This window comes from Protomyctophum parallelum, assembly GCF_964188405.1.
Source record: "Protomyctophum parallelum genome assembly, chromosome: 22".
NCBI lineage: Eukaryota > Metazoa > Chordata > Actinopteri > Myctophiformes > Myctophidae > Protomyctophum > Protomyctophum parallelum.
The window spans coordinates 2,023,420-2,036,044 of record NC_139714.1 but is presented as its reverse complement, the minus strand read 5'-3'; the positions used below and the strand labels follow the sequence as shown (position 1 = coordinate 2,036,044).

Sequence of the window (12,625 nt, the reverse complement as noted above, 5' to 3'; positions counted from 1 at the left end):
AGGATCGAAATGTTGTGCTTTTTACTCTGCTGCATTTATTTGAAAACTTCACTAGTTACTTTGTAGATTTTGATTATTATTCCAAAACATACATTATCCTCTGTGGACTCTGTGTGCTTCAACACGATCGCAAGCTTGCATACAAGGCACTGCTCACAGATGGAGTATACGGACAGCTGGTGCTGCCTGGTAGCCCTTCCCATGAGCAGCTACTGGGAAGAGAGGCATCAGACCTGGCCTTCTAGCGGTGTGTCCGTCTGCTGTCGGAACAACAGTGTGTGGATTTTGGGCCCATGGGATCAGCCACGCTGCGGAGAACGATATGACACCGGGCAGTAAATGGTGCATTTATATAGCGCCTTTATCCAAGGCGCTATACATAGATTGTGCATTACATTCACCCATTCACGCACACATTCACACACTGGTGGTGGCAGAAACCATGCAAGGCACCAACCAGCACATCAGGAGCAATTAGAGGTCCAGTGTCTCGCTCAAGGACTTTTCGACACTAACTCTGGGGGAGCCTGGGATCGAATTGGCAACCTTACGGTTACCGTCCGGCCACTCTACCCCTGAACCACCGGGCGGCAGTGCAGGAGTTGACTGGGAAATTGTTTCCTCTGGTGGTCCAGCCTGCGACATGCCAGCTGACTGGTTGTTGGAGGGGGTTTCGAACTTAGGATGCCTACATAGGCACTCCTTGTGCCTATGGAATGCTGGGTGACATGACATGCTTGTTGTATCGTGACTGAGGACATATGCCTTTTGCCGTTTTGTTGATGTAACTTTTCTGCACCTGAAGTGTGTGTGTGTGGGTGTGATCGATAAACGGGCATACTCCTTTTCAATTTTGGTAGAAGGATATTGTATTATTATATGCCATATGATATTCTATTGTTGGGGTCCAGCTCTAGTGAGAAAATCTGTATTCTGTATTGAACCATTGTATTTTCATCTCTCATTGTTTTTAAACACTGCATCTCTTGTTAATCTGGTCGCAGTTAGAAAATGATGATTCATGGTTTGTGCACTGAGGAGACCATTCATCTGCTATGGTCTAGTCACTTTCCATGACATTTTGTTGTCATTTTTTTGTCCTCCAGTAAGTGGACCTTTGTTTTGCTTTTGTGGCCTCTATTTTGGGACGAGGATTGAAGTAGGGATGGCTCAGAATGAACTGTTAATATAATTTTGACTCTAATCTAAATTTAAGTACCTACTGTGTGTGCAATACGGTACCATTAGATTTTTAATGACCACGATATGAGAAGATGAATTTATTACATGGATTAAAGTTCAGTCATTTGGATTCCATAGAAGCATTCTGTGGAAGCATATTTGCCCACCGCCAGTAAACCTAGACCACTGGGTACTTGCGTCTTGGAAAGTCTCGTGCGTCTTCTCTTAAATCTAGGGGGATGCATTCTAGCATGCATGCGCATGTACCGTTCCGTACCTGCGTGTGTACGTCACAATGTTTTGGTACCACGGCTTGGTACTACCTTCTACGGCCATGACGCCACTGTGCGCAGACACCAGCATTTTGGGCAGTATTGCCAGCTTTTCCGATATTGGTATTGGAACAACTCTAGCTGTAACATGTGATCCGGTACTTCATGCATGAGGTCTGGTACTGCAGCATAAGGTCTGGTACTGCAGCATGAGGTCTGGTACTGCAGCATGAGGTCTGGTACTGCAGCATAAGGTCTGGTACTGCAGCATGAGGTCTGGTACTGCAGCATGAGGTCTGGTACTGCAGCATGAGGTCTGGTACTGCAGCATAAGGTCTGGTACTGCAGCATAAGGTCTGGTACTGCAGCATGATGTCTGGTACTGCAGCATAAGGTCTGGTACTGCAGCATGAGGTCTGGTACTGCAGCATGATGTCTGGTACTGCAGCATGAGGTCTGGTACTGCAGCATGATGTCTGGTACTGCAGCATAAGGTCTGGTACTGCAGCATGAGGTCTGGCACTGCAGCATGATGTCTGGTACTGCAGCATAAGGTCTGGTACTGCAGCATGATGTCTGGTACTGCAGCATAAGGTCTGGTACTGCAGCATGAGGTCTGGTACTGCAGCATGATGTCTGGTACTGCAGCATAAGGTCTGGTACTGCAGCATGATGTCTGGTACTGCAGCATAAGGTCTGGTACTGCAGCATGAGGTCTGGTACTGCAGCATGATGTGTGGTACTGCAGCATGAGGTCTGGTACTGCAGCATGAGGTCTGGTACTGCAGCATGATGTCTGGTACTGCAGCATAAGGTCTGGTACTGCAGCATGAGGTCTGGTACTGCAGCATGATGTCTGGTACTGCAGCATGAGGTCTGGTACTGCAGCATGATGTGTGGTACTGCAGCATAAGGTCTGGTACTGCAGCATGAGGTCTGGTACTGCAGCATGATGTCTGGTACTGCAGCATGAGGTCTGGTACTGCAGCATGATGTCTGGTACTGCAGCATGAGGTCTGGTACTGCAGCATGAGGTCTGGTACTGCAGCATGAGGTCTGGTGCTGCAGCATGAGTTCTGGTACTGCAGCATGAGGTCTGGTACTGCAGCATGAGGTCTGGTACTGCAGCATGAGGTCTGGTACTGCAGCATGAGGTCTGGTACTGCAGCATGAGGTCTGGTACTGCAGCATGAGGTCTGGTACTGCAGCATGAGGTCTGGTACTGCAGCATGAGGTCTGGTACTGCAGCATGAGGTCTGGTACTGCAGCATGAGGTCTGGTGCTGCAGCATGAGGTCTGGTGCTGCAGCATGAGGTCTGGTACTGCAGCATGAGGTCTGGTACTGCAGCATGAGGTCTGGTGCTGCAGCATGAGGTCTGGTGCTGCAGCATGAGGTCTGGTGCTGCAGCATGAGGTCTGGTGCTGCAGCGCAGCATGCTGACAAATGATTGTGACGGCAGCTTCACTGTCCTCGTTATTTTCTAGAGGCAGGACCCAGTGAGAGGAGGCGAGTGCTCGCTGCTGCAGGTCTATTTATAGCTCCATCTATTCTACAGTATCTCTAGCTCAGTGGTTCCCGAACTCGGCAGGTCGAGAGACCCAAAAGAGAGATTAGATGTTTGCCCGAGACTCGAACTACTGAAAATAGCAGATCTACAAGCACGCTTCGCGCCACGCTGTGCGCTTGTAGATTGGTCCGAGACTAGGGATGTATACCGATGAGACATTATGGCCCATATTGATATCTGATATAATGAATTGCTGTTATGGCCGATAACCGATATGATCTCATTCTTTAAGAAAATATTTAAAAGAAATGCCATTCTGAAAAGTGGCTTATAAAAATGTTCCAACTTGTTGACTCTTTTGAAAGCTTCCCCAGATGGCACTGATATAATTTGCAGCCTTCATCATAACAAAAGGCTTTTTTATTTATTTTTCAACATAATTATTATGAAATAAAATATCTGCTATAACCAATATATAATTTTACCAATGTATCGGTTTAAGGCCAATATCGGCTGATACCGATGTTTGCCCATTAATCTCCCATCGCTATCCGGGACCTATACTGTATGAGTATGAGTATAAATATTGAAAATGTCTTAAAAGTCCTTAAATTGTCACTTCACTGTATAAATCAAATGGGGACAAATGCACAGACAATAGAACATTCTAGGGTCCAGTGTGTTTTCTTGGTTGGAATTCCACCTGGGCCAGCAGTCAAGGTCCTTTTTGAATGTGATGATACAGTATGACAGTTTATTTTTATTTATTTTATTGAAAGTTTTGTAGTAAAGTGTAGATTGACAGGAAACTGGGAGGGAGAGACGGCGAGTGACGCGCAGCAGCGTCAGGCTTCCTAGAGCCCAGACGTGGTATGCACCTTAACCACTAGGCCATTGGCGCCCGCTGTGAAGTTGGTGGTTAGATCTGATGTCGCTTGAAGCTGTTTTGAAACAAACCACCTGGAATAAAAGTGAAACGCAATGTAAATTCAGCCTTAGTGTCGGGCAGACTCAGGGCTACTAGAAAACCAACAGCCTACTGAAATAGGACTGTGCATGAATAACTGTACACTACTAACTGCACACTTTTTCTTTTACAAAACAAGTTGGCAAAGTTGTGTGGTGTTTGGTCTCCTGACCTTCTCCTGCTTGTTTTGTCTATAATTCAATTTTATAGACTTGTTTTATTTTTATATCCAAAGGCTGCTTTTCATTCTTGTGATAATCTAAGCTGACATACAACCAAATGTTCTGGATGATTTCTACTTTTCACGATATTTGATGAATCTGTGCTTCCTCGGCCTGCTACCTTTGCTGTGCTTAGAATAGCAGCTAGCAGCAGCTAGCATCACCAGGCTGGTCCCCAGCACCAGCTAGCAGCCCCAGGCTGGGCTACCAGCAGCAGCAAGCAGCCCCAGGCTTGGTTACCACCACCACCACCACCAGCAGCAGCTAGCAGCCCCAGACTGGGCCACCTCCAGCAGCAGAAGCCCCTGACTGGACTACTACCACCACCAGCAGCAGCAGCTAGCAGCCCCAGACTGGGTTACCCCCACCAGCAGCAGCAGCTAGCAGCCCCTGACTGGGTTACCTCCACCAGCACCAGCACCTAGCGGCCCCTGACTGGGCTACCACCACCAGCAGCAGCAGCAGCTAGCGGCCCCTGACTGGGCTACCACCAGCAGCAGCAGCTAGCAGCCCCTGACTGGGCTACCACCACCAGCAGCAGCTAGTTAGCAGCCCCAGGCTCCAGGTCAGTGTCGGTGAAATGGCCAAGACAAGAAGCGACGATGCTATTACCAAATCAATGGTTTATGAATTACTCGATCTACAGAAGTCTTATTTTAAAGACTTAATTGATCAGCAAGAAAAGAGCTTTAAGGCATGTCTACAAGTTTTTGTGGACTCCACAGTCTCTCGTGTTGATGATAACCTGGTGATGTGGTAAACATGTCGAGGAATGTTGATGATTTAAAAGCTAGCCTTCAGTTTTCTCAGGCTGAGCTTGATGGCCTAAAAATCAGTAATGCAAAATGCATGGAGGTTGGGAAAACCATATCTGAAAGGCTGTCGGCCTCTCTTACCTCCACAAATGATGTGTCAGCAAAGCTAGATTACCTAGAAAACCAATCTAGGAGAAGCAATGTGATAATTGACGGCATTCCTGATGTGAAATCAGAATCTTGGTCTGAAGCTGAGACCAAAGTTAAACATCTGTTTTCCAACCACCTTGAAATTGACCCTAAACCCTAAAATCGAAATTGAGAGAGCACATCGCGTCGGCAAATATGATCCTAAAGGACGCCCAAGATCAATAGTGGCAAAGCTCCTCAGATTCAAGGACAAGGAAGAAATCTTCAAACGCGCTAAGAAACTGAAGGACACAAACTTTTATATCAACGAAGACTACTCTGAAAGCGTCAGGCCAAAACGAAAGGATCTGTTGCCACAAATGAAGGCTGAACGTCTGAAAGGAAACATTGCCTACTTGAAGTTTGATTAGTTGATTGTTCATCCCCCTCGCGAAGCTTAGATCTATTGCTTATTTTTTATTTTAGCAGTCTTTCTAATTTGTTTTTTCTTTTTCTTTTATCATGACTGATCATACTTATGTGCCTTTACAACCCATATCTAGTCTACCAGCATTTAATCCTTTTGATTTATGTATTGATAAGGATAGCATTTATGATGAGTTCTTTAATCCTGATTCAAATCATGTTGACCTGAAAAATGTAAAATTATCTTGTGAATATTACACTGATGATCAGTTTAGTAAATCTGCTCAAGTAAAAGCACCAAATACATTTTCTTTTTTGCACCTAAATATTCGTAGTATACCTCAACATTATGATCAATTAACAGATTACCTATCTATCCTAAACTTCTCATTTTCAGTAATGGCCTTTTCAGAAACATGGCTTCACGATAATATTACTTGTCTCTATCCTTTGGAAAATTATAATGCTATTCATTCCTGTAGAAACACCACACCAGGTGGTGGTGTTTCCCTCTGTTTCAGATCAGTTTAATTTCAAGGAAAAAAAGGAGCTAAACCAATATTTTGATAAGACCTTAGTGGAAGCTGTGTTTGTAGAAATTCCATCTTGCTTACCCTTTAATGGGGAAAGCATCATAATTGGGTGCATTTACAGACCACCTGAGACAGATCTTGCCATTTTTAATGATGCCCTTTACCACACGCTTGAAATGATTTCTAAGGAGCGGAAAAGGTGTGTATTATTAGGTGACTTCAATGTAAACCTTCTCAACAGTAAACAGTCAGCTACTGTAGATTTTCTAAATGTTCTTTATTCTACTTATTTTTATCCTTCAATTCTCAGACCCTCCAGAATAACTACTTCGTCAGCCACACTTTTTGAACCTTGAAATTACTTCTGGCCTCTTGTTAAATGATATTTCAGATCATCTCCCAGTTTTCCAAATAATTCATATAAATGATAATGCACTTAGTAATAACTTGGTACAAGAGGAAATTAGATATCGTAAATATTCCAAAAGGAATGTAGAATTCTTCATATCTTCTATAAAGTGTGTTTCATGGGATGGTGTTTTAGGGCTGCAAGATGTGAAGAAAGCTTACCAGCTGTTCCTAATGTTTTTTAATCCTGTCTTTGAAAAATGCTTCCCAATGATAACTTCTATAAAAAAGAAAAAAGCTAATAAAGCAAACCCTTGGTTCACCACAGAATTAAGAAAACATTCTCTTCTATAAAATAAACTATATAAAAAATCTACCCTAAGTCCCACGCCTCTTAATGTGGACACTTATAAGAAATCCAAAAATGCTTTCACTCAATCTTTAAGGAATGCAAAAAAGAAATATTTCTCAGATAAATTCATCCATGCATCTAATGACATTAAGTCCACGTGGAGTGTCATTAATCAACTGTTACAACGAAAAAACAATTAATTGTTCCAGTTGAGGTACTAGGAAATGAAGGCTCTCCTCTCAATCAGAGAGAGATTGCAAATGGTTTAAACGATTTCTTTGTCAATATTGGCCTCTCGCTGGCAGCGAACATAAATGTTTCTGATGAAATACCAGCTAGTTTGATTAAGGGTCAGTTTTCTCCACTCTGCAGTTTTGAGCCCCCGAGTATTGCTGAAGTGAGAAGCATTGTCTTAAACTTAAAAAATTCTGCTGAAGGGCATGATGGGTTCAGAAGTAGTTTCATTAAATAAATAATTGATTTTATTATTCAACCTTTAACTCATATTTTTGGTTTATCTTTACAATCTGGTGTCGTTCCGCATGAACTCAAAATAGCAAAAGTTGTGCCGCTACACAAATCAGGAGACTCAAATAATTTTAGCAATTATCGTCCTATATCAATTCTTCCCTGTTTTTCAAAGATTTTGGAAAAACGTATTTATCCAGAATCTCAGCTCACTTACTTACAGAACAACATCCTCTATTGCCACCAATATGGATTTCGCAAGAAATACTCAACTGAACAAGCTCTGTTACAGCTTGCCAACAATATCTCTTCTGCTCTAGAAGACGAGAAATTTGCTCTTGGGGTTTTCTTGGATTTAACCAAAGCTTTCGATACTGTAAATCATAAAATTCTTGTTTCTAAACTTAATAGATATGGCCTACAGGATGTTGCTCTCAAGTGGTTTTCTAATTATCTAGAGGACAGAGAACAATATGTATGTACTGTATCAATGGTTGTATATCTGCAAAGTTGAAAATATCAGTCGGAGTGCCACAGGGCTCCATACTTGGTCCTTTATTATTTTTGATTTATATTAATTTAACCATGAACTGCAATAAGTTTCTTCCTATTTTATTTGCAGATGATACTAATCTCATTGCCTCACACAGGGATTTAAACACTCTCGTTAAACATGTTAATGATGAATTGTTGGATGTCTTCAAATGGTTTCAATTGAATAAGCTTACCCTCAATATAAAAAAATGCAACTTCATGATTTTTAGTAATATAAACAAAACATTTCCCAATGAAAAACCTAGAATTTTAATCAATGGCTCTGAAATTTGCCAGGTTCCCCATACTAAATTCTTGGGTGTCATTATACTGATTATAGACAAACATTTAAATTGGAAACAACATATTGATGCTGTATGTATGAAGTCTATGAAGATGCTTGGTATATTGAGAAAAATCTGCCCTTTTGTTCTTCCTTCATGTCATTTAACACTATTATAGCTTAATTTTCTCTCATATTAATTACTGTAATATTGTCTGGGCTGCTACATACTCAACACATCTCACTAAATTACTGATCATTCAAAAAAGGTTTCTGAGAATGATTTCACATTCAAATCGGTATGAGCCGTCTGCCCCGCTCTTTATTAAATACTCACTATTACCCATTGACAAAGTAAACGTTTTTCAGACCTGTTTATTTATGTTACATACAAAAATGCATACAAGACATTCCGTCTTCTTTTCACAATTTCTTCCGTGTTACTTCTGACATTCACTCCTACCCCACAAGGCAAAGACATCATTTTGAATTACCCTATTGTCGCACGTCCAAACATCAATCTTTCATCAAATTTAGAGGCCCTCATCTATGGAACTCCCTAGATGCTTCACTTAAATCCTCATTATCCTTGCCAATATTCAAAAAACATCTAAAGAAATATCTTATTTTTTCCTCTCTGTAGATTACATGTTTTACCTTGATGCGTTATATTTTCTTTTGTTGTTTGTTGTTGTATTGTTTATTTCAGTTTTTTGTGCAGTCTTTGTTTTTATTTCTTTAATGCACAGTTGCCCCCCTTTGCCAACTTGAAGATTTATGTCCTGTTCTTTATGAACTTTTAATCTTTTAAATGACCTCTTCCTTCAGGAAAGGATTCCATATAAGCCTTCTGGCTTCTTCCCTTCCTTGCATTGTATTTTTGTTTCTTTGATATGTTATTGTCTATTTTTTGTACCACATGCTAAATAAATAAACCTAAAACCTACTGTACTATCATGGGTTTCCAGAAGGTGTCGTCATGCATGTTTCCTGTTCCGGTTCAGTTTAGATGCAGATTAGAACCTGAAACACGTGATGATGTGTCACTATGCCTTCCAATCTGCTGCTTTTAGAAAATAGCCGGTCTGCAAGCATACAGCGCATCGTAATGCGACGCATTGTGAGCTTGCAGATCTGCTAGTTTTGAAAAAATTCCCGTTGACAAAATGTCCTTATGGGGGTTCATTCCTGGCACAAAATCTTTTCAAATGGATGTTGGTGGCCAAACACACAACACATCCATTTGGGGGTCCTTGACATGAAAATATTCATGTTTCAGAACAGAACCCCTGCCTTACACTGTATATACTGAATCGAGAATCGTTTTTGAATCTTGAATTGCACTCAATCAATTTTGAAACGAAGCATGAGAGATGCCCCTTTAAATAGCAAAAGGATGTTTTCTCGAGAAACGATCGTTCCCCTGTAGACGTGTAAATAGCAAACCGAAGGATGCGACCCGTCACCTCACCATGTCGCGTCCTGCAGTGCGTCAACTCCTGCCGCACGACCGGCTATGATCTAACATCTGGCCTCAGGGCTCAGCGACAACACTGCTTCTGTCGGAACACTTTGAGCACAGGCTGCCTGACAGGTGGGCCTAATTAGCTCTCTCTGCACACGAGTACACGTGCTTATATTGTTGCTGTCGGGGCAGAAACCTCTTGTCTCCATAATTTAAATGTCCTAAATCATGAAATGAAACTTTTCCCATTTTATTGTGAGCTTTTTGGGCTACCCTACATGTCTTCTATACCCACAAATACCCAGTTTTGAACAATCAGGTTTTCTCATCATAATTGGGTTTTTATGTACAGTGGTCTCACAACGTGCCAACTGATTTGGTGCTTGCACTTCGCCAATAGAACTCTATGTAGAAGAGCCGCCATTAGACCGGCTCCATGAAGTGAACAGAGTTGTCGTAACTCTGTCGTATTTCAATGGCTCTGGTCCGGCTTCCCCTCCCCCGAACTCTCATAGATGCCCGACAAAGCAATGCCGGAAGCACCATGGTGGATTCGAACCAGTAACCGTTTTTGTCATAATAATAATAATATTTGTATAGCACCTTTCATGACATGAAATGCAGCTCAAAGTGCTTTAATGAGGTTTCCACCGACGGAGACGATACCCCATTTTTCAGTTTAGCCTGAATTCATACTTAACGTCGCAAGAGGGTGTCGTGTGCTGCGATATAGTCAACAGTCAACCTCGAATCTCACAACATGTTGTTGATGCAATGTGTTTGACATTGTAGTTTTTCTATTTTTGGCATCATAAATTAAGCATCAGGCAACAAGGCCTTCGTGTTTCTGTGTGTGAGTTTGCATAATATACAGCAAAGTTTCCACGTGTCAATTTGCTCCTGCGAGCGAGCACATTAGTTTTGATCCGTTGCTCACTAAGAGGCAACCTGTCAAGTGTTTTTAACCGCGTGGGCGATTGGGCCACTCTCCTGTCTCCGTAATTACTACCCGCCCGCTAGTTCACCCCGATGGTTCTGCGCTTCACTAATTAAGTTGCCCAGAATTAGCTCTCTGAATCATATTTTTTGTCATTTCCCGTCTATTCTACACTACAACGTTGACAGCATCTCAGTTTAATTAAGAGGGGGTTGTTGTTTCTTTTCTTTTTCTTTCTTTCTTTTTGTCATAATGAAGTAAAGAATGTTCAAAATGTTTTGAATCTGCACAGATCTCTTGATTGATTGTTTTATAAAGTCTCATTAAAAGACTAACCAGGGACATTTTAACAGCATTTCCTTGCTCTTTTCACCGCAAGCACCCCATTCACACTTTGTCGCATGATGGCATTGCGCACTGAACAGCAGGCCTACAAGCTTACTACCCGTTGTGAGTGCCGCCATTGTGTGACAGATCATAAATTAGACAACAAATTCACTTTGTTGGTTGTCTCGTTGTGGGTTTTTTTTGTGGCGCTGTGCTGTCTGTACACGCAGTTCTAGGAAACTTTTAATGAGTTGTCGCAATGAGTGAGTTACTTTCTTAACCCATTAAAACCGTGTCAACCGTGTAAAATCTGTGTCATTTTGGACTTTATCTAGATTTTAACAGCTTTAACCATTATTTTAGTCTTTTATATATCATTTTTTTCAGCATTTTTAACTCAAATCTTTGCTTCTGGGAGAACCTGAAACTGAAAATGTGGCCAAATTCATAATTGTGGTGGTCCTTGACATTACAAATGTGAGCACCATATAGCAACATACATGTTTCAGAAAATCTTTGTTTATAAGTGTTTTGTTTATAAAATGGTCTCTCTTTGTCTCTCTCTCTCTCTCTCTCTCTCTCTCTCTCTCTCTCTCTCTCTCTCTCTTCCCTTGTCTCTCTCTCTTTTCCCTTGTCTCTCTCTCTCTCTCTTCCCTTGTCTCTCTCCCCCATCTACAGTATTTTTCCTGTCTGCTGTTTATCTTTCTGATTGAATTGGTGGCTGGTGTCCTGGCCTATGTCTATTACCAGAGGGTAAGTAAAGTACCTGCTAATTCATTAATTTCACTAACAGGGGGGACATAAATCTGTTCAAAATCACACTTGTGTGAAGCGAGGGGCACTTTTATATTACATCCCCCCCCTTAAAATAATTTGGGGGACCCCCTGGCGGTCCTGACAACCAGTGGGTTTGATGTTATTCCACTGCCATGCAGGAAGACGGTTGTGTCTATTCAACAGAAGCATCAGTTTTATGTAATTCATTGTTTCTCTCGTCTAATGGCTGCCTCTCCTCCTATCCACCCCCCACCCTCTCTGTAAACCTCCATCTATTCCTTCTTCTACCGTCTCGCTCCACCCTCTCCAGCTGAGTGAGGAGCTCAAGCAGCATCTGAATCACACCATGACGGAGAACTACGCCCAGCCAGGGAGAGACTCCATCACCATGGCCGTGGACAGACTACAGCAGGATGTACGTACGCACTACTTTTCCCATCAACCAATCAAATATAGAGCCCTGATTTACCCCAGTCAACTGTGTGTGTGTACACACACAATTAATACAATTAATTAATAAAATAAGAATATAAATAGTACAGTAAGCGTATAAAACAGTGCAAGTGCAACATCAACTGAAGTATTCAAAATAATTAGATTTTGAATGACACATCATCCTGTGATAAATGACATGGAATCGGAATGGCATAGAATAGACTGACATGCTCGCAGATACCAGCATGTCGTATCAACCTTATTCATGAAGGAGCCTTGGTGGTATTCCTCTTCACATGAACCTTCCAGTTCAAATGCTGCGGCAGCAACAACTTCCAGGACTGGAGGCAGAGTGCCTACATCTCCTCTTCGGGGGCCGAGAGCAGACTGGTGCCCGACAGCTGCTGCAAGACCATCACCCCCCGATGTGGCATGCGAGACCACCCCTCCAACATCTACAAGGTGGAGGTCAGTGTACACACAACACGACAATTGCATATTAAACATGCATATAAGTTGCTTATAATAAGCGAACATGGCAACACAAACCGACGCAAGGGGGCGTCATTTCCCAGGTCTCTATATATATATATATATATATATATATATATATTAGAGCTGGGACTCGATTAAAAAAATTAATCTAATTAATCAGAGGCTTTGCGATTAATTAATCTAGATTAATCGCATTTTAATCGCATCTCAA

At 41.9% G+C, this 12,625-nt stretch overlaps 1 protein-coding gene across 2 annotated transcripts in view; it reads left to right on the top strand.

Annotated features, from left to right (window-relative positions):
* tspan11 (tetraspanin 11) overlaps positions 1-12,625 on the top strand; it is a 42,093-nt gene that overhangs the window by 20,094 nt on the left and 9,374 nt on the right. For both annotated transcript variants that reach the window (XM_083757923.1, XM_083757922.1), the window contains exons 4-6: positions 11,386-11,460; positions 11,795-11,899; positions 12,229-12,387. In XM_083757923.1, the coding sequence (XP_083614049.1) occupies positions 11,386-11,460; positions 11,795-11,899; positions 12,229-12,387 (339 nt within the window). The remainder of the gene's footprint in view (positions 1-11,385; positions 11,461-11,794; positions 11,900-12,228; positions 12,388-12,625) is intronic.